The sequence below is a fragment of the Tyto alba genome, unplaced genomic scaffold (assembly GCF_018691265.1).
Source record: "Tyto alba isolate M040663 unplaced genomic scaffold, T.alba_DEE_v4.0 Super-Scaffold_8, whole genome shotgun sequence".
Taxonomy (NCBI): domain Eukaryota; kingdom Metazoa; phylum Chordata; class Aves; order Strigiformes; family Tytonidae; genus Tyto; species Tyto alba.
Genome location: NW_024881329.1, coordinates 8,728,762 through 8,751,271, shown reverse-complemented (window position 1 = coordinate 8,751,271; position 22,510 = coordinate 8,728,762). Strand labels below are relative to the sequence as shown.

At 41.8% G+C, this 22,510-nt stretch overlaps 1 protein-coding gene across 5 annotated transcripts in view; it reads right to left on the bottom strand.

Moving 5' to 3' along the window:
- The window catches only part of SWAP70 (switching B cell complex subunit SWAP70), a 41,574-nt gene extending 20,937 nt beyond the window's left edge, over nucleotides 1–20,637 (bottom strand). The window contains exons 1-3 of one of the 5 annotated variants that reach the window (XM_042785091.1): nucleotides 20,423–20,637; nucleotides 12,375–12,515; nucleotides 5,963–6,136 (exon numbers count right to left, since the gene is read on the bottom strand). In XM_042785091.1, the coding sequence (XP_042641025.1) occupies nucleotides 5,963–6,136; nucleotides 12,375–12,515; nucleotides 20,423–20,521 (414 nt within the window). In that variant the 5' untranslated portion in view covers nucleotides 20,522–20,637. Of the gene's footprint in view, nucleotides 1–5,962; nucleotides 6,137–12,374; nucleotides 12,516–12,710; nucleotides 12,759–14,661; nucleotides 14,706–19,276; nucleotides 19,298–20,422 lie in introns of those variants that run through there. The other 4 variants (XM_042785092.1, XM_033006864.2, XM_033006863.2 and 1 more) reach the window with 4 other exon arrangements.
- Nucleotides 20,638–22,510: the final 1,873 nt, after the last annotated feature.

Sequence of the window (22,510 nt, the reverse complement as noted above, 5' to 3'; positions counted from 1 at the left end):
ATATTACAATTTCATTTATAAAATAAAAAAAAAAAATTAAAGCTTTATCTTGCATTCAGATAAGTACATGACTAACCAAAGTCCCCAGAAAAATGTTATCTAATGTATCTGCTCAATAGTAACAGTGAGCATTGTGGTGGGGTATGAATATGGAACAGTGCAAGGTAAATGTAAAGAAATAAATTCTATCAGTGTGGAAGCAAATAAGAGACAACTCGTTATGTGCTCAAATGAGGAACCTCTGAGAGCAAACAACATTTCCCCTCCTCCACAGAGAGACATGTCAACTCAGCTAATAACTGACAAATTAAGTCTACTGGCTCAAACATAACCTACTCTTGTGGTTAAAAAGTAGTGTTAAAAGCGAACGTGAAGCAATGTTTGCTGCTATTCTGACTGGGCCTTGCTTTCGGTAAGGTAACATAAAACCACTGGGGGGTTGCTAACGCTATCTGTGCCAGTATGGACCAACTGGCTCCACAGTATGAAAAACACCTTCCATCTCAAACCAACTTTTGAGCCAGAATTTTGCCAAGAGAGAGCAAAAATAATATAAAGAACAGAGGCTCTTTAACATGAGCTATGGTAGCCTGTTTGGTACCTTCTTTCAGAGAGCACTTTCTTTTCCCATGTTTCAATACCTATTTGTTTTTCTTTTCCGGGTACTCCTGGCACTATCCTCATAGGGAATGAAGTATCATAGAAGTTTCCCATATTTTCCTGATATACAAGTGGGTCTCTTAAGAGGATGAAAAATGAAAAATAATGTCAGAGAGGCCTTCATGCCCAGGAGAGCATGGCAGACAAGGCTACTCTAGTTCATACTATTCAAATAAGGTTAGTGATATTAACAGAGCAGACGTAAAAAGTCTATTCACATTGCACAAAATTCTGTGGAAGCACAGGTTACTGGGCAAGAGACATGAAAACAATCATATCCCCTTTCACAGTCATTATCAATTTATTTTTTTTCATCCCATCAGAACATCACTTACTTTTAAAGTCAAATATTTGTTTCTTCTTTTCCACCAACAAAACCGTGTTCATTATCTAGCATAAGTCACTATCTTATTTCTTTTTCTCAATTAAATTAGGATTAAGTTGTGAAATAAATATCATCTCAAAAAATAGTGTAGCATGTAAACTCTAAAGACAACCTGTTGCATAAGCTGAAAACTGCCTTATTTTTTGCAGCAGTCAAGGGAAAGAGTAGTGAAATGGAAGAACTGACAGAGGTTGTGACTAAAAATCTTTCTAACCATCACCATCAACTTGTAGAGATCACATGTCAATTAAAACCCCAAACAAGCAGCTTTCAATCCAGTTGTATCAGTTTTGATTTTATTTTTGAATGGCCAAAGTTCAATTCCCAGTATTTCTTTCACTGTATCCGTTTCTGATACTAGAATGCAGAACAAGGAAGCAAACATCACAGAAAAAACTTTCTACGAGAAACGCCTCCAGAAAAATCACCACCACTGGACAGCTTCAGACTTTTACCTCCTCAATCTAAAAAACATCACCTAATTTTTAAATGCACAGAAAGCCACACAAGGTTTGGACCCTCTTTGACATAACTAAAAGGATTAGAAATGCCATGTGTTAATACAGTCAAAGGCTAGAGGAACAAGAGAAAAATGACTGTACAAATCCTCTTTCCTCAAAAAGCCAGGCTTAAAAAGCCAAGACAGCAAATAAGCTTGTCTTATTTAAAACAAGTTAAGTGAACACTAAATTACAACACACAGACTATGCAGCTTGCACCGTACATATCTGCAAGTTTCACCATTAAGGATGAACAGCTAACCACAATCCACAGCTTTCAGGCGATAAAGCATTCCTAAGGCTGCAGTCACATGACCAGAAATAAGAAAGGGGAAGTGTTTGGAAACCTTTTTATAAAATAGAAAATGTCTGGTTAAACAATACCAAGGTACACAGATGAGTCTGTAACAACTAAGAAGTGAGTTGTAAGGTAAGATCATGACAGACTAGAAATTTTTCTTCTCTTATATGGCCAGTTCTCACCACCTTTCTTCCCTTTATTTTATCATTCTCATCGAGGAGGTAATGCCTGCGAGAGCTGAAGGAAACACACACTTGCATATCTGTGTCTCAGATGATCTAGTGGAAAAAATGGGCTGTGGGGAGAGGAAGGAGCCCACCCAGCCCCCCAACTTTCTGGACACATTAGCAGTATAGCTGCTTGGTAAAGCTCTGCCCACTGCACCAGGAGGCAGTTCTGCTGTTAGCTGAGAACTGTATTAATTCTAAAAGCTGTCCACCAGGATAAATTTTAACTAGAGCAAACAAAATACAGCATCGTTTTTCTCCAGTCCATCTGAATCTCTTCGAAATACTGCATTCACTCAGGTCACAGACGTGTTTTACTTTGTGCATACCAAGGCTTCTCACTTGAAAGGGGAGGGAGCTTTCAGATTTGATACCATTTCACATTTCCCTGGGACACGAGCACCTTTGCAAACTAGACATTCATAGATATCTATTCCTTTCCAAGTCTCCTAACTCCTCTCTGCTGCCCACATGTATCCAGCAGACACAACACTGGAGCCCAAGGCCATTACCAGCTGAGCCCAGTGCCCTGCACAGTCACCAGCTCCGGCCTCTCTGTAACCTGAGTTCTTCCCATAACACAGAAAGATCCTCTCAAGCTTGAAGTCACATCCCAACACTGCACACCCCAACCCAAACCTGTCCCCATGCTGGATTTTACTAACCTTATCTCCCTTAAGCGCAGGGCTGCCATCTCTCCTTCCACAGCAGGTGAGGAGCGCAGGCCAGACGCTGCCTCCGGCTCTCAGTCTGGCCTCTACTAAACAAGCACCTTCTGGACCTTGTGTCACCTCTCCACTGCTTCCAAATTCCCTCTTTGTAAGTGCTTTCCTCACTTTACTCTTTCTAAAGCTTTCCTCAGCCTGCATTTCTGAAACTTTTCCAAAATAGCCTATTTTCCCTCCTCTGGTTGAGCTACAGCTGTTCCCAATTTGCTGCCCGTTCAACACCTGGGCAAGGAATCAAGACTTAACACTTTGCAGATGGGGGTAGCAGCCCCACCACAATTAGCTGCCTAATAGGAAAGGCCTAGCACAGCAGCACCAGTGCAAAAGTACACAGCATGCACCCAAGCAGGAAAGTTTTTCAGATATGAAATTGTTCAAACAAGTGCAGAAACTACTTATTATTAAAAAAAAAAAAAAAAAAAAAAAAAAGGAAAAAAAAAAGGGGGGGAAGAAAGCATCTTCATAGCCATATGAAGTTGTATCAACATATTCACTGGAGACCTAAGAAGTTCTCTGTATTATAATCTTCCCATCCACAAGGTGGGATGAAAAAATCTTGAAGGAATCATCCTTCCAACCTGAAAGTATGCGGCAAGTTTCCTAGTTATTTACAAAGGGGAAACAAAATCTCCAAAACCCAAACGCCTTCGAGGTGGAAGGGAGGGAGGAGGGGAAACAGCTGGATCCCACACAAAGGACTCCAAGCCAGAAACTGCAGTAAGTTGTGTGTTGCAATATTCTCAGCCAACAGTAACAGCAACGGACAGGCAGGGAAGGAAAGCTTGCTCCCTGGCTGGGAAACTAGTCACCCATGAGAGGTTTACATTGCTCTCACCAAAACATAAACATCACAGAACAGCAATGCTTCCACCACCCCCTCCTCTGTTCCTCACTTTTCAAAAATCCCCTCACTTTATACATGACATGCAAGCCATTATGTAATTAAATGAAAGGATGCAATATAAACTGGTGAAGATTAACTACATAGTCAAGCTTGATTATGAACTCAAGAGGCATAAAAACTCAATGGAAAGAAAAATACCTTTACTAGATACCAGTATCATTTTGAATGCTATTGAAAAGAGCTATTTTCAGGTAGAAATTCTCAGCATTATGACAACAACTAAGTTTGTACCAAAATATGTTTTGCAAATCTGGAGGTTAGATTTAACATTAAAAAACCCAGACGTAAGAACTTAAAAGGCAGATATGAAAGGTCACACAGAGAAAAAGCAAAACTGAACAAAATTGAGACTTTGCATCTTGACTTTTGGAATTTTGTGTAAAAAGGTAAATGAGTAAATGTGGAATTTTCCAGAAGCTGAGAGAATCTGAGGAGGACCAGTGTAAACCAGGAAGGAGTGCGTTTAACAGACAGCATTCCTCCTCTGGCTGATTACATTACCTGTGTGGTCTAAGGCAAAGGGTTAGAGTGAATACTGGCATTGTATATGGTAGGAACAGAGCAGCCTTTCTTTGTCAGGCTCTATAAGCTTTCTTTAAATAGTATCGCACAATTTAAATCTTGTCATAATCAAGCTGATGCAGACACAGACCCATACTAAGAATTTTAAAAATAATCCAGGTAGAAAAGCAATACAGGTTAACCCTGGACATTAAGGATGGGAAGGAAAGCAAACAACAGTAGCTATGAAATCTGGAAAACCTCTCTGGGGCTTGGAGCTGACCCTGCAGCCCACCTGCCAACAAACAGACACATCGCCATTACCTGGCATCAGTTACAGAAGGCAGCACAAATCTGGGGGCTTGCTTGGTGGAAGCGGGGCAAGTAAGCAACACCAACACCCCAGAACTGGGAGGTCTGAAGCTTTTAACCATGACAGCAAGCAAGGCGCTGTGAAATATCTATCCTCAAAGTAAGCCAGGCTGTGCAATGATAAACCAGAGATGTAGATTTAAGTCCCAGTTTTGACATTTATTAGTGACCTTCTACCAAAGCCAAATCTGGCACCATTAATAAAGGAGCTGTCTTAGCTTTTATAACCATGGTCCCCATCTCTCAAAACTGACAGAAAAAATAGGAAAGCAAGCAAGAAGTCTGTCCCATTTTGCATGGGAATACAGCATGCCAGGTAAGGCATCACCAGTCTGGCAAAACCAAGAAACACTGCAGACAGTGAAAGCATCCTACTAAAAAGTGAGTCATAAGGCAAAACTGAGCAGTTTATTTTGATAGGGGAGTTATCTGTACTTTATGGTTTGGCAAAACAGCTCGGAGTCCAACAGTTATGTCGCAGTAGCATGTAAATCAGACTCTTTTGATCCCTGACTGTTCAACAATTTACAAATATCTATTAATCAGTACTCCAGTGCTGAACTGCAAATCTGGGATTCTGTAAACAGTTTTGCAAGAGATTATTTATACCTACAGTTCCGATGATTCTGCTTCTTCCCTCGCCCCTCCTCAAGGGGAGAATAGTATAGATACCAACATCTTGCTTTAGGGTTAAAACACCTATTCGAGCATTGCCCATACTTGTTCATGAACTTAAAGTATGAAGAGATATCTCTGGTATTATTCCTTCAACTATTTCAAACAGGAGAGTTCAGGTGGTGTCTGCTTTTGATCAGAAACAGACATCATCAGAAAAGTTTGTATTTCTCCTTTTCTTCGGGAGGCTGACATGAGACTGAAGACTCATCTTGCAAGTCATAATAACACAGAGCAGAGGGGAGAATTTTTTTTCAGAATCACACTGATATACTGTGCAAAATTTTAATCACATAAGCAAGTGCAGTGATTAAAGATGACATATACATGCACTACTCATGAGTGAAGCAAGAACCTTAGCAGCTTCGAGTGCTGGTACTGGGGCTAGCCTCCCCAGCACCGGTCAGTCCTCACAAAAAGCAAAAACTATCTACTGGGAGGCAAGCAGCATGTCCCATTTAGTCCAGGCTGTTTAAATGACTGACATGCACAGCCATCAACATCTAAAGTATCCTGTGGGAATCCCCACATATGTACCCTGGAAGACAATAAAAGCACCCGAGGTCTTATGTTATTAAAAGAGGGGAATATAAGTTTTATATTAAACAATTATTTTCTCTTAAATCACTAGAGAGTAGCAAACATTAACATAGTTCAACTGGGACATTAAGCAGACTGGTGTTAAACAGCTTAAGTTTTTGTTTCTTACCTCCTCAGGTACAATGATTAAAGGGTATTTGTCCTCTGATAAGAAGTTAAAAATAACCCACACTCTAAATGCATCTTCATCACTAATCAGCAAAGGGATTTTAGAGAGGTTCTTTTTAGCACACAGAGTCCAGCACATCCTGTTGAATTCAACTTTGTCAAAGTTTCCTTGAACCTAAAATGAAGAAATTGAACAACAAAAAAAAAAATAAGATGCACAAATGGTAGAGAATAACAGACAAAGTTTCAGAGGCTAAGTCATACAAAAATCCCTGAGAAAATTCTAGTTTGCAAGAAATGTCAAAGACCAAAACAAGCACTGTAGCAGCCTAGTCTGACTTCCTGCACGGGGTCAACTCAGGAATTTCTTCCAGCAAAATCTACATCCAAATTTCAATTCCTGGTTGAGTTAGTAACACCCTGGCTCCATGTGAAGGAGGCTACACTGTATTCTGAGTTTCCTCTAGCACATTAGCTTTAGCTTCCAAGCCATCTTCATAACTGTCTTAGTTCCAACCGCCCTTCTATTGCACCGAGTTACTGAGATTTTATATAGCAAATTTGGAAACCAATACAGCCAAAACTACATGTGGATATGTAAAAGAAAGATTGGAACAACAGCTGGGAAAGACCTTTAATGTGTTTTTCCATCTCACGTTACTCAAACATAACTCTTGTAGGACATTCATAAACATACAAGTTTTTTCTCGAATGCTAATCCACTTAGAACCTTTCCTTTTTCTCAGACTTACAAATCTTCACCTTATTGACAAAACTCTATTTTTTGTTATCCTTTATCATAGCTAGCAACTGTACCATCTGTGAATTATTTACATATGCAAATGCTTTAATTTCCTCTATTTTCTTTTAAAACCCTCATTTATGTTAGAGATTAAAATCTATTTATCTCCCTATATCTCAGCAATTTCTTTGCCAACATGTAACTGATAAAGGCATGTTCTGCACTGTAATGGAAGTCCCTTGAGATTTTGGAAAGCACATCTAAGAAACAGGTTCTTGTATCTCTTGTGGTAATGACACCAGTAATGTTCAGTGACATTTTCTTATGACAGGCCAAACCATCCATCTTAGATGCTTCAAGGACACCACTGCAAACTGTATGATTTCCTATCCAGTCTGGTAAGTGGTCAAATACAGTGGAGAGTGAGCCACAGTGGCTAAGTCAAAGATAGACTAAGGAAGTGGATGAACTGATGTGGGTGGAGGAAAAAAGAAAAAAAAAATACAGAAGTAAACAAGAAACCAACCCTATGTCAAGAAGTACTTTACAGTACAGTTTCCAGGACTAAAAGTGAGACCATGAAATAAAGTCACTGACTATGCATGCTCGCAGAGCAGGCCACCAATGTAAGTGATGATGCAAGAGGCCAGCTACAGGCTACAGCTGTCCTTTGAAGAACCTCAAAGCTGTAGGAGCTATAGCTGCCATAGCCACAAGCTCAGCATCCTGGTTGTTTGCAAATGAAACATGGGTCTTAAATGAAACACCAGCTAAGTGAACAAACACGCTCTGGAAGAAGGGCTAGAAGCCAGGTTTCCTTCTTCCTTCAATTTGCCAGCACCTCATCCCTTGCCTATTCCTTTTGCCTGTGCTTCTTCCTGTCTGTCCGCCCCACCCTACCCAATGAAGCTTGACTTCTTTTCTAAAACAGCTTCACCCACCCGGACGATGAGCAGTTCCACCTTGGAAATGTCCTAGTAGCTATGCTAGTCCTGAGGAAGATGCCGACAGAGTGGGAAATCTCCTTTCTTACAGCCAGCACCTGGTAAGTGCTCTAAGCACTATAAATAAGGTGGGCTGCTCTATGAGCAGCTCATGTTTTAAGGCATGTCAGCAATCAACGACCACTGGGAGACGGGTGGAGAATGGCACAGGCCCTGGCCAGGGTAAAGGAAAGCGCGTGGTTGCTGCTCATGTAGCAAAGTTGGACTGCATGAGCCTCAGAAACTGGTGTCAAAACACAAGTCACCAGCAGCATGTTACTGCCACCAGGATTAGGCAGCAGCCAAGCAGGAGGTTTCAGGACCATTTTGCTGCAGGGGACTAGGTCATGCTGTGCCAGCAGTCCCACTTCGGACACGTAAGTCCTTTTTTCAGAATCCAGGCTTGATTCTGAAATGGCCTTTGAGGGGCCTATGTGTCATCCAGAGCAGAGACACTGTTTAGGAATTATTCAGGAACAATAATCTGATGAGCTCACAAGCACCGGCTCTCCAAAATAACTCTGATTCGCATCTGTGGTTCTTCTCTAAATGATCAGGCTGGCTGTCACATAAAGGATACAATCACAAAATTGTTGTTCTAGGGATAGTGAGAGTCAGGGATGGAACTAAATAGTTCTCTTTAATGAAGAATAAACATTTTCCTTGGCAATTTCATCTAGCAATGCCAACTATTCCTGGTACTCACGTTCTACAAGTATATTTGCATGAGGTGGGAGGGGAAGGAAGGTGGAAATGCTGCAACTAAACCCAAATTGCTTTAGAGCTAACTCAATACTACAAAAGTCTTGGCTGTGCTATTTTGGCTTTCTTGACTAGCAACACTCCACTGTTGGTAGCTACGTAATAATTACTCTGAATGAATAATTTCTCTGGACTTGACAGATCATTTCTAAGCATAGTTTCAAAAATTAAAAATATCTGAACAGTTTCTAAAGTTATACTTGAACTTATTTGCAAAAGTACTTCTAACTTAGTTAAGAAACTATAAAAGTAGAAACTTCCCAAACAGGAGGAACTGATGGCAAAAAAACAGTTATAAACCCATATATGCATTGCTCTTTCATAGCAGGGTCAAAGACTATCCTGGTATTTAAGTTTAAAGAGAATTCCCCAAAACATCTTCAATTATAGTGAGAATCTACTATGAAACCTACACTGAAATCATCTTGATGTGAAACTAAAATAAGAAATTTATGACACTCTAATGACAACCCAAAATTTCAGATTTATTTGGCTAGAACATCCATCCTGCTTGCAATCTGTGTGGATATCACGCAATTCCGTTAATTAATGAACAAATCCTTGTACAAGAAATTTCTCCTGTGCACTAGCACATGCTTTTAACTGTATTTCATAATTTGTCCAAATCCTTTGAAGTCACCATTTCATTTGGAAGCTCCTACATTACCCCACACTATTAACTCTACAGCAACTACCACTTTTATCTGTGAATCTGTCCAGATGATGAAACATGCAAATGACCCAACCCCTCAAACCTTAAAATTGCTTAAACTCAGAGAGAGAAAAACACAATCTATAAAAGACACCCACCTTCCCTTTCTAAAAAGTTTCACAAAATAATAAAAAAAAATATGTAGCAAAACCCATACAATTTTCTAGATCTTTCATTTCTACTAATATATGAAGTATAATTTACCATCATCAATATCTTACCAAATAAGTCTAAAACATAAAGGAATACAGACAATCTTTGGCTTAAGTACCAGTGATTAGATCAGTTCCACAAATATATCAAGCATTCACAAGTTACAAGTAGTGTAACTAGCATTCGCTAAGTTGTCTGGAAAATGAGATAACCTGAGGTCCAGAACGATCTCCTTCTTTGTCTCCCCCCATTATGACTCTTCCCTGCTACCAATAAGGGATGTTGTAAAAGATATTAAAAGACTTACACTGTAAATAGTCAAACATGCAAAAATAATGTTATAAAAGCAAGTAAAACAAATTATGAAGACAATATACTGGCAAGCAACAGATCCCTCCTGAAAGGGACCCCTACAGAATGAGAACAGATTTTGTTTCAGATGCAAGAAAATCCTAGATATGTCTATCTGCTAAGTAGCAGGCAGCATGATACTGGAAATCATCAATTAGGCAATACTAATTACTCAAATTATTTATTTAAATCTCCTATTTGGATAAAAGAACTTAGTTGTAACCAATTTGTCTCATGAAACTACAGACTTGTGCCTTTCTTCCTTGGTTCTATATAAAGAGGCTTTATTGCAGGGTAATACGGGGTAAGCTAACACTAAAAAATATAAAAAGCTAGAACTACATTTAAGAGTACAACAGAAGCTATTTCAAAAGGTTACAAAATCCTCAATAAAATTATAAATCACAGCTACATATCTGTTTTAAAAGAAATCTAGGGATTCTTTCTTTAAATATCTTACTAACATTTTAAAGCAAAGTATCTTGATATCAAAACCCCCCTCATTTGATCAGGTTGTTCTTGCTCAAATCAATTAATTAACCAGAATATGTATGGCTGAAAATTGAGAGAACTTCCTTTGTATTTTGGGGTATAAAGCACCAGTCCTTCTTCAGTAGCTTTGCTTACTAGCATAAATTAATAGCATTTGTTCTACAATCACCCCATCTAGAAGAACAGATTACTCCTTGGAAGAATGAAAAAAGAAAGGGTTTCTTGTTTTTTTTTCCTTGTTTATTTTAAACAAAGGAGACATGCTGTGAACCAGTGACTTCATGCCACTGCATGCTGTCTTTTGGCACTGTTGTTAAGTCACTTCTAAAAGATGAGATGTCACAATCAAGAATTTTCCAGTCCACAAAGATAGCTTTCTGTCTAAAGGATTTCACTAATTTTTAATAGTACATATCTAAATTGTTTACAAGCATTTAGTCAGGATTAAATAACACGAAGTTACAGGCAGTTTAGTCCCATTCCTTAGCATTTTAATTTTTTAAGATGAACTAATGGTATGAGTATATCAGGCAGTTATTGGAAGACAGATCAGTGTATGAATAAAACAACACAAGAAACTACACGCAGTCAAGCTCTTTCCTTTCATGAGAAAGCAAGGTAGCTTGTCCTTTGTTTTTACCATGAGGTAAGAAGGTGACCCAGAATAGCTAAACATTGTAAATTCACACCAACTTGCTTATGTAGCCATACATTTTATTTTAAAATTGAATTGTTATTTAAATGCAATTACTCCTCATTTCTGTAACTATTCATCCTGTAACAATAAAGCAGTTTATATTGGAAAAAGCCTTCCATATTTTTTTTTCCTTTGACTTAATGGCTTGCTACTGCCCTACAAATAGTATTGACAAAAAACACTGTGGTTTAGATTCTACTACTGTAATCCTTTGATTAAAATAAAGTAAGGCCTCTTCTTTTTCATCAAAATTTGTACACAAACTGCTTGGTCTCCACTGAATCTTACAGGACCTCAGCTAGCCAAAATGAAGTGGAAATGAGATCACAAAGTTCTTAGGGACAAAGCAAGATTCTTCAGCATCAAACAACCAAGACATTAAGTGGCTATCTTTATGTGTATTAATAGCCAACATCTCCCACACATAAAACAGGACACTATTACTGGGAGTGAGAGAAACACAGACTAGAGAGGCAGAAGAGCTGGTAAGTCTTAGCTAGGTATAAGAAGGTTCTACTGCTTCCAAGCTGCCAGACTGCATTATATATATCACATTTTCCACCGGTCTTAAATAGATTAAAGAAACAGCAAAACCCACCAAATCCAGCTAAGGAGTTTGCATAATCTGCAGTCGCTGCATTGGACTTTTCATCAGCATGTCAGTTCAGGACTTCTTAACATTATAAAAGAAAGCAAGCATCTATGTATCCCTGCAGCCACAACATCAAAGTTTGAAGGTTTCTGGTGTCAGCCCCTAAGTGTACTAGAAATCAATAGTATTGAGGCTGAGATGTTTGCACTATCACATGGGCTGGGGTTTTTACCATCTAGATCAATCTCCACAGAAGTTGTCAGAAAAAAAGCAGAAAGATACTTTAGGGTTTTTTTACTTTCAAACTCAGAGACTAACTATCTTAGAACAAGATGGAGAGGAGAGTAGGGGAAACCCTGCTGGCTTTCCAGACCTTCCCTCAAAATAAGGCACAACAGAAGACTGAAGAGTGTTCAGACATGAAAGGAAAGAACTTGCAAGACAAAACAACACTCCCTAATGTCACACACTGTACCTATTTGAAGGGATCTATTTATTAAAATACTTTATTAATAGACATTAAAGACATTTTTTACCCTTCCTGTTTGCAAAGGAGTCTATGACAATATTCTGTTGCAGTAGTATAAAGTGGGACAATCTATAGGTCCAAGACACTTTCAAATAAATCCAAGCTGAGGTGGTTTATTAATATGAACATGGTTTTGCTTGAGCACAGCTTAGGCAATGACCAGATGTATCAGGAAATAGAAACCAAACAGAGAAAAAAGAAGTAGAGAACAGTGCACCCTTCCATTTAAGGCATGGGCTCTCCAGAGTACCCGCCCCATCACAACCCAACGCAGGCACACTCACAACCAGAGTGTCTTCACACCAGCATGCTTCCTTCTGCAAGCAGAAGTATGCTGTAAAGACACTCCAATACAAAACCTAATAAAGGGAAAAAGAGAACACAATAATTCAAAACTTACCTTTTCCAAGATAAATTTGTTTAGATAAGGCATGTAACCCTGATTGGACACCGGTCCTTCATCATCATCCCTAAAGTGCTCTTCCAAGGCCACTGGATCATGGGGAACATTTAACACCGTGCACAAGTTGTGAGAAAGGACCTAAGGACAGAAGAGAAATCAGTGACACTGCTGTTGGCCTTAACCATGCTGCCTTCCCCCACAGAGCAAACCCATGATTCACAAAACTGCACAAAGTGACGCTTTCGCGTCAGCACAAGTTCTGCCCTGCAGATTGTTGTCAAAAAACAAAATGTAACTAAAAAAGCTGACTCCGAGGATTCAACAGCTTCAGACCATTGCACGTTTACAGAAGCAATGCGATCACAGCTAGGTCCATTCCTACAGCAGTGCAAGGACAGCTACAGAAGCTACCCTTTGTACACAGGCACTCATGCATTTGAAAACCAGGAGAGACATGCAAAAACACCAAAGTAATATTTACAGAGTGAAATTAGATAGCCATAGAAAACAACCACAAACACCTAGCCTTTGAAATTATAAATATCTACTATCTAGTGAAAACAAGTAACAAAACAACTCAATATGTACGTTTAATTTACAAAGAAGTGACCACTCAAATTAAAGCATTAACTATAGATTTCTCTCATCTGCTTGTTTTTGGGTTGCTTCTCAACACTGACCCCATGTTTCAGTTGGCAAAGAAAAAGTAATGCTACAGAAAAGGGAAGGGTTTAGACATGCTTCTCAAATTTTTATTTTAAAAAGGCATTTGCATGAATTTTGTCAAGAGCTTAGCACCCACCAACATTCACATCTATTCTTGAGAAATTAACTTCAAGAAGAGGCTACACGCTTGATTAGTTTTAAGGAAGTACCGAATTATTGAAAACTAACTGGTAGTCAGTGCATCTCAGTTTCTTCAACCTAGGCAGAGTTTTGCACGCACAAGCTAATGCCTCAGTACCAACAACAGGAGGGCAGAGCCTGGATAGCGGCGACTCCTGTGCCACCAGCACTTTCATAAGAAGGGCGAAGCGCCATCCCTTTCGTTGTTCACACTGTCTCGAGTCAGGTCAGTCCTGTAACACACTGCCCACTGGGTCTTGAACACGCTGTCACTCAGGAGCCCTCTCCCCTTGGCATGATGCAGAGTTAAGCTTCTGAAGACCATGTACTGGCTACAGGAACTGGGTTAAGAATTTAACTTCACATGCTCAGGAATGGTCTGCACTGAAAAAATATAACTACGAACCAAAGGCAAAAAATACGGGTAAAACAAAATTAGGCAGAAGTAAACCAGATTGCATCTTTAGAAGAGACTTACTGCTTGTGGTAGTTTTTAAATCAACAACTAGACGGCACAGACTGCAACTGAATTTTGGCATATGTTTTATTTTTTCACTGTGCAGCATAAAATTAAAAAAACCCAGACTGCTATGATGCAAACAGGAAGCAGTAAAAAAATGTGCAGAAAATTTATAAGTGGATCTATTTAGGTGAATAGACATAAAGCAGTAGAGATGGGGTAGCTGCAAAACAAGAAGTGAAAATCTGAAGTCGTCAAAACCTAGGAAATCAAACCTATGCCACACACTCAAAATATCTGGGCTTTCCTGCCTCTCACCCACTCCCCTCCCCAAATAATGTACTTTTTTTTTTCTTCTATATGATAAGGAAACATGCAGAGTCTAAGCGCTAGTTAGCACAAAATCCTACAAAGATAGCCCAAGACGTAAGCTCAGTTCAGAGGAGAATTCCTCTCTATATACCTCCAAAGTTACACTTTCTGTTAGAAAAGCACACATTTCCATAAAAAAATACGTATTTCCATTGCCATATGCTAACATTAAGCCACTGGAACTAACCAGGTGCACAAGTTTAAAACCAGAAAAACAGTAGCATCAGCCATATTACAACAAAAGCTGTATTTCCCAAAGTGGTAAAACAGTATTTGGAAGTTATCCCATTGCACACTACCCGCCATCAACAGTATATTTCCCTTCAATCTATCCTTATTTTCAAACATCATATAAAATCAAGTATTTTAGTCCATGTGATTTACATATGGGGGGAAAAAATGTACTATCATGCGTGTTTCCCCTTCTATTTAAGGCTTCTACTGTTATTTATAGAAGACTGAGGGATTCTTGAATTTCTGAGAAATAAAGATGATCTCAGTTTTCCAACCAGACTGCGTTGCTAATACTATAACTAAAAAAATACTCAGCTAATAAAAATATTCTAAAAGCATAACCAATTTAAGCTTATTATCAAAATAACTTACAAGTCTCAATAAAACACTTTCTCATCATGTCCTTTATACATGCTTCTCTCCTCCCTTTTTTGGCCTTCTTGCTGTGCTTGGGTTGTCAGAAACCTAGGTGGTTTTCCGCATCAAGCAACCAATTTACCAGGAAAGAATTCCACTTTCAATTATTTTCTAGGATCTGCCTTATCTGCGATCTCTCCTGTGCCTAGTGCTCTCTATAACTCAGGAAATTCCTTGGCGCCTGCCAAAGCCTGCCATTCTCTAACACGGCCAAGCGCCAGCTGAATTCTCCAGTTGCAGGGTAAGCCTGGAAAATTCTGCACTGAAGTCTCATTTTGTTTTGTTCTCTCAAATCACATTATCTGGACCATGATATACTGTATTTTAATGACCAATTTAAAAAAAAAAAAATAAAATCTAGCTGACTACAAGGTTAATTGGGGTACAAAAAAATCGCCTTGCCTTGCAGAAGCTCCATCAACCATGAGGAAGTTTTGCACCAGTAAGGATTACTCCCCCCATGCCCACAGGGTTGCTAGGCAGCTTTTTCTTTCAGCACTTACTATGCTCTGGATGCCACGTTTAACAATCTACCTTCATGCCAGAGCCAACTCCTGCCCCAGCCCAGAGACCCATCTCCATGCTGCAGCAAATGGGTCCAAACTGTAGTCTATGGGACAGTACACACGGTCTGTAAAACCAGTGTACTCTTGGCACAGTTTTTCCATTTTCAATTAAAAGTTTCATAAGAAAAATGCCTAGTGGTGCCCAGGGAATACTGAAGGTGTTCTGCTCCAAAACTGGATGAAACAAACAAGCTGAACTCCAAAGGTCGCTACAGACTTTGGATTTACTTTATTTATGGCCAGTCTCATGCTGCTTTACCTGGAGTACAGATCTCCAGCCCAACTCTACTCTGCCACAGCTGCTTCCCTCTCAGCTCCCATTTTCCAAAACACTGATCTTCCAAAACTTTAAGCACGTGTTGAATTGTTACCATCTGAGTAGTTCCATTTAACCTTGTCCATAAAAATGATATGCATTTCTAAAGGAGAATGGAAGATCTGGTAGACTACTTATTGCTCAGCAACAAAAATTTGGCCGAGATCATAGTAGGAGCATTAACAGGGCAGACTAATCCTACAGCAGCTATTGCCAGTTTCTTCAGTACTTTTTCTTTTCCATCTTTCAGGGGGGTCTTCTCCCTCCCCCATCTCTTTTTAAGATTTTAAAATGTTGGCATCACAGATCCTGACAGCTCCATTCAGTGGCTTCATGTGAATTCATTCCAAGACATTCTTGGCTCATCTCTCCCTGACATCCATGTCAGCAGCTACTCAGCCAAAATCAGGCTACTCACAAGTACATTCCCTTTTCCTTTTTTGACCAGTGTGGAAATCAGCATCGTATATGCCCCTTGTCACAGGCACAAGGTCTTTTCAACCAGGGTACATCTAACCATAGAGTTTCTTGCATCACAGCATCTCCAAGGTACAGCTTCCTCACCCACTCTGGTAGCAAACGCTCCATTCACAGCCTCGTTATTTAACATGGGGGTTAGTGCAGCACCCTCTTTCCCAGTCGAATGAGCGTATTCAAGCTTGGCCTCCATCAGCTCAGGTTCCCGATGCTAGCGCACTTCACCCACATTACCCCTCTGTTCCTTCATTTGCTCTCTTCTCCCTTGGGCACCCACAGACACCCTGTCACCATTTTTGACAACATCCCCCTTGCTCTTGCCTTCATTATCATCACATCCCTTTTGGCCCCCTATCACATAACGGTGCCAGCCTGCACCTGTCCAGTTGCCAAGAAATTGCCTTTCTGCCCTGCAGCTCCTAGCCCTTAGGAAGAGCGCCCAGTAAACATCCTCCATCTACTGGCCCTTTCTTCTAAATATTCCCTGAAACCAATTGACAAAACCTCAAGGACAAAGGTTAAATGCGCTGCTGACCCACTGGCAGCTGCTCCTCTCAGGCACAGTATCATGGCTCCGTCACCTCCCAATGCATCCCCTTTCAGTTTACAAGCTGCCTTGGTCTGCCAGCTCCTCTGGAAGAGGAGCATACCTCCCCTCACACCTTACAGACACGTTTCCTCATGGCTACCCCAATACAAACGCTTCTGAGCCCTGTTAATAACGTCAGAGTACAACTCTCTCATAATGAGTCATAATGACTAATTTCCTACCACCCTTCAATGTTGTACAAAGTCAATTGTCCGGCTGGGGTCCTGCCCACTCGTCACAAGCTCTCAACCTTTCCAGTGCCTTACTACATTGTTTGAGGTCTTCCTCTCCATTCGGACTGTCCCTCTTGCCCCTGATTACACCATTCTTCCTCTTCCCACCAGCCACTGGCTTCCTATTTAGTAAAAAGGCAAAACAAAGATAAGAGGTATAATAATCCTGTAACATCCTAGATACAATTAAAGATGAGTTTAAATTTTCTAAGCCTGACTAGTAACTTTGGTCACCCACATATTATGGGCCTGAATGAGACCATACTTTCATGAGGTGCTAACCATCCATGTTCCACAGATATCATACCAGGAACCCAAGACTCTGAAAGCCCACCCCAGTGGTGGCACACAAAACAAAACAAGAAGAGCCAAATAACCCCATAAAAAGCCAAATAACTGCCTAAGCAGAGGCAAGTCACAAAGCAATGTAAGGAAGAGCTTCCAGAAAGAATGCAAAAACTAGTCGGTATGTATTCTTTCCAAGATCCAATCACACACTCATATTACAAGGAGCACTGCTGGATGCTAAGTGTAACTACATTTAAAACCACAGTGTTTCAACACTTGGATGAAAAGCAGATTGAATGTTAGCATGTTACATAAACTTTTAAAATAAGTCAATTTTAAAATTGCAGATAGCAAGAAAAATTAAATTGGATTTAAATGTACGAAAGAAAGTATTTGTAGCTTGTGCCTGAACCACAGCAGCAGTTATAACTGCATGCATGAAACTTATACTTTAGCCTTACTATATCAGTGTTTGAAAGTGCTGAAACACACTGCCAAAATAATGGTTGTGTCCATATTTAAAGGTGCAATTTAAGAACAGAATACACAAACGTTTCTGCTGATGTAGAAAAAAGGGTAAAATCTGCAGCCAGCATAACAGTAGAACTTCTGAAGTTTACTGATTAGACCAAAAAAAAAGTATCAGTGCATACTGGAAGAAGATAATATTCAAAATTACACAGAGGACTGATTTGACTGTCTCTTCTCTCAGCAGCTCAGACCATATTCAAAAGACATAAATGGATAAAAGACATCTCATGAAATCCTTACTATTCCAAGCAAGTCCTAGTTCTTCCTCCAAGTGTTTGCTGTTTTGCCAGACTACAAAACAGACCCAATTCACTCTCCTCCATTCCTTTGCTCTGGATTTATTAAAAACAAATGTGTGATGCAAAGCCTCCATAGTAGGGCCTTAGCTACGTAACAGACATTAATTTTTCTCATAGTATATAATGGAAATTATTTATTTTTATGGAAGGTTCAAAGATGACTTCTAGGTAGAGAAACTAGAAATCACTCTAACAACCAACACGAGACTTTACGTACAGCATGACAGCAATACCTTATATTGGATTATACAACTCAAAGATCCATTGTCAACATGTTTTCTTATTGAGGAGGGAAGAGTTCAGCAAGTTAGAACACTGCATGTTGTTCTCAGAAAGCAAATAGACTTTTACCAATTCTTTTTATAACAGGAGTTTCACTAAATTATTAAATATATCCTTCTAATACCACAGATCTCTGCTAACCTGTTTATCTCCAAGTCTCATCTCTCCATTTTATAGGGGTGCTGTATCTTCCTCATGGTAATGTGAATGAGAAACACTTCATTGTGAAATACCTTCTTAGTACAACACAGCTCTAAATCAATCAGACAGGAACTTCTGTTTTGCTGTCCAGCCTTACCCCTTCTTACCCCTTCCGCTGCAGCAATGTGGGGCTGCTACCATAATATATACCTTTCCTTCCTAGCAGGACTACTAATTTGACACCACATTCATCATTTGCCATAAAAAGGGCTATGGAAGAACACTCTTTACCCTTCCTCATGTTTTCTGAACACTAATTCTTGGTGGCCACAGGAGAAGGCAGCAACCTTGTTTGAGACTTGTTTCTGCAATTCCAAACCCCACAGTTAACAATTCTCTCAGGAGTTTTTGTATCACAGACAGAACTGCACAAATCCACGAAGAGCCATTTTTTTTTTTTCATCCCTTCTCTCTCACAGATAGACAGCATGAAACATCAAAACCGTCTAGGAAGATGTTTGATAGGTAATGAGGGGACAAGTTTTATTTCCCCTCTCCTTTTTTTACCTTACTCCATCAGAGCAAGTCGTACAAGCCCACCAGCATCCTGGCTGCTTCTTTAGCCATTTAATTCACCCCAGTGCCTGCATGACCATGACAGCTTCTTCACCGACCAGCATGCCAACACGTGCTGCAGACACACCTCCCAGGTGAGGGAGCACAGAAATCATGGCAGCGCACACAAGGTGTGGCAGCATGACAGGAAAACAAGATTCCTTTAAAAAGCAAGACAATAAAAAAATGCCTCTGCAACCTACTTCAGTCAGTCCTGTAACACCAACACTCACTTTCATGACATGACCTGTAAAAGACCCAGAACCTGCACTTGTTTTCAGCTTGAGTTTGCAGTCAGGTCTGGCTTCTTGCCTGGCTCCTGCCTCACAGTCACCTCTGGCTGAGTTAGGCTATATCTCACAGCCTCATCGCCCTGAGCGAAGAAAAGGAGAAAAGGAACGGGTGTGTTGTGGACATTTGTTACATAATGCTAAAAACAAAATCCATTAGCTACCGACTATGCTTGGAACTACTGACCACAGCACGGCCACTCTTGGTTGTGGACTTAATCCCACAAAGGGTGCAAGCTTCAGCAAACTGTTGCAGCTGACACAACTCCAGCACTCAGTACAAGGACCCACAGTCTCAAATGTCAACAGGTGTTGCGTTCTTATTCAAAATATTTATTTAGCCAGATTCCTGTTATTATTACCAGGCCAAGACAGTCCCATAAAGCAAGGCCAAGACGGGATCAGATTCAGCAAGCTGCCTGAGAGCTCTTATAAGAGCACAAACGTTACTTCAGCATATAAGCTAAGGAAAGAATGGCACAGTTGGAGCCTCTTGACTAATTCTCCTGTTTATATCCAAATAAGAGAGCACTGTGGAAGCTCGCTCTCCCCTTGGCAAGCTATGAATTTCGCTTGGATGCAGCCAACCCCTATAGACGGGACCCTGTGGCTACCCCACAAAAGATTTTGACCAGAAAGGGTACCAAGGACACACAGTTGAAAGCGGACCAGAAGCACAAGGGTTTGTGCATTGACATCTCGAGGAGGACAATGGGCTTGCCTGGGCTGAATGAAAATAAGCCTCCTCGAGCGCGGGGGAAGGGCCCGCATAAGCCTCCTGTGGGACAGAGGCATCCAGGAGCCACAGTGGCTGGCGATGTCGTGTGATAAACGACAGCCTCCATAGAGAAAACGCACTTCATAGCTTCAAGTGAGCTCCGAAAACGAGCGGCCGTGTCCCCTCATCCAGCCCTACGTGTGACCACCTCAGGCCCCAGCCCAGCACCCCCGTGCCCCGGCGGAGGCGGCCGGTGGCGCCAGCGCAGGCCCACGCCACGTCCCCTCACCCCCCCGCTGCGCCCCCCGGCCTCCGCCACCCCTCTCTCCTCGCTGCCCCCCGGCCGGGCCGGGCCGGGCCTCGCCGCTTGCCTTCAGCTGGGACTTGGAGACCTTCCCGCTGCGGTCGAGGTCGAGGGCGGTGAAGGCGTGCCAGATGGACTTTAGCAGCTCCTCCTTGAGGCCCACCATGGCCGGCCCGCCGGCTGCCGCTGCCCCGCTCCCGCCGCCGCTCTATCGCCGCCTCGCCCGGCCCCGCCGCCGCCGCCGCGCCCGCCCCGGGGGCGGGTTGCCCGGCCCTGCCCGGCTCCGGAGGCGCCGCCCCGGGAGCCGCGCTCGTCCCGCCCCGGAGGCCGGGGCCGAGGCCGGTGCGCCCTGGCTCCCCGCGGGCCGGGCCGGCTCCACGGCCGCTGCGAGAGGGCGGCCTGCGGGGCGGGTGGCTGCGTGCCCCAGCCCGCTGCCCTTCCCACAGGAGCCGACGCCCCATTTTGCACAGTTGGATACGCTCACAGGGAACAGTAACCTTCCTGGTAGACGCTTTCAGCCCCCAAAATTTCAGAAAAGCAGATGGCAAGGAAGGCAGCATGCAGCTGGAGTGAATTAAGGTGGAGGCAGGTGGAGTGAATTAAGGCAGCATGCAGCTGGAGTGAATGAATATCAATCAAAAATAATGGGGGCAGGGAAGGGTAGGCTAAAAAAAATGCTTCACCCCTACTTCCAGAGCAGAAGTGATAGAAAATATCAGGCCAGGAAGCAGTTGTGGTGTTAGAGGGGCTTGGGGGTTGTATAGGTTTGAGTTTTTGTATGTTACATCCTCTTAAAGGCTGTGGGTTCAGAGTAAACGATAAGAGCAGCTGCTGGGCAAGGCCATCTCCACACTGCTTGTGCTTTCTGGCAGATCCCTCAGGGGTGTTTCTCTCTTAACTCTAAGGTTAGTTGCATCTAAGCTAGAAGTGGCAAGAAGATAATGCCACAACATACATTGCTTTGAATACTGTATCTGAGATAATTGACAGTACGCAGCTCATGATCAAGTTAAGGTTTCATTTTCATGGATTTTATTAGGATGACAAATTCAAGACATCTAGCAAAATGAGGTAAAAAAAAAATTAACATCTCTCCCATTTTAGTCGCCATTCAGCATCATCAGAACAAAACCAGCACTCTGCAAGTGCAGTAGTCCTGGCAAGTAAAGCAAGATTACTTTTGTACCAGGTGGTGCTGATTCATTACGATCCCAGTAAGACAAACACTCATACTCTACAGCACCACTTAAATGCCATTTAATGGAGCTAACACTATAATGGAGAGAACAGTTTAATCTTACATTCCTTCAGGTGCTGGGAATCCTGAGCTGTGCAGCATCAGCCAGGTCTCATGATCAAGATGCAGCATGTCATGTAGATCCTCCTGCCCATAGAAAAATTACACCATTTTGGTCATTCAATCTATTGCAGGATTTTCTTACAAGTGGTGTGGTTTAACCCCAGCTGGCAGCTAAGCACCACACAGCCGCTTGCTCACTCCCCTGCAGCATGATGGGGGAAGAGAATCAGAAGGGTAAAAGTGAGAAAACATGTGGGTTGAGATAAAGTTTAATAGGTCAAGCAAAAGCTGTGCACACAAGCAAAGCAAAACAAGGAATTCATTCCCCAGTCCCCGCGGGCAGGCGGGTGCTCAGCCATCCCCAGGACAGCAGGGCTCCAGCACACGTAAGTGACAAACCCCATCACTCTGAATGCTCCCCCTTCCTCCTCCTTCCCCCAGGTTCACATGCTGAGCATGACGCCATAGGGCATGGGATGTCCCTGGGGTCAGTGAGGGGCAGCTGTCCCGGCTGTGTCCCCTCCCAACTCCCTGTGCCCCCCAGCCACTCGCTGCTGGGGTGGGGAGAGAGGCAGAAAAGGCCTTGGCTCTGTGTAAGCCCTGCTCAGCAGTAACTGAAATATCTGTTATCAACACTTTTTTCAGCACAAATCCAAAACAGCACCATACTAGCCACTGTGAATAAAATTAACTCTATCCCAGCCAAAACCATCACACAAGGAAACAACTCTATACATCATTTTTCTGCTGCCAAACAGAAAGGATGTTAACACAGCTTGCTACATTTTCAGACGAAGGGCAGGCAATTATACCCCCTGCGTGGCAGGTGCTATGCTGGAGCTGCCTGCAGGACCC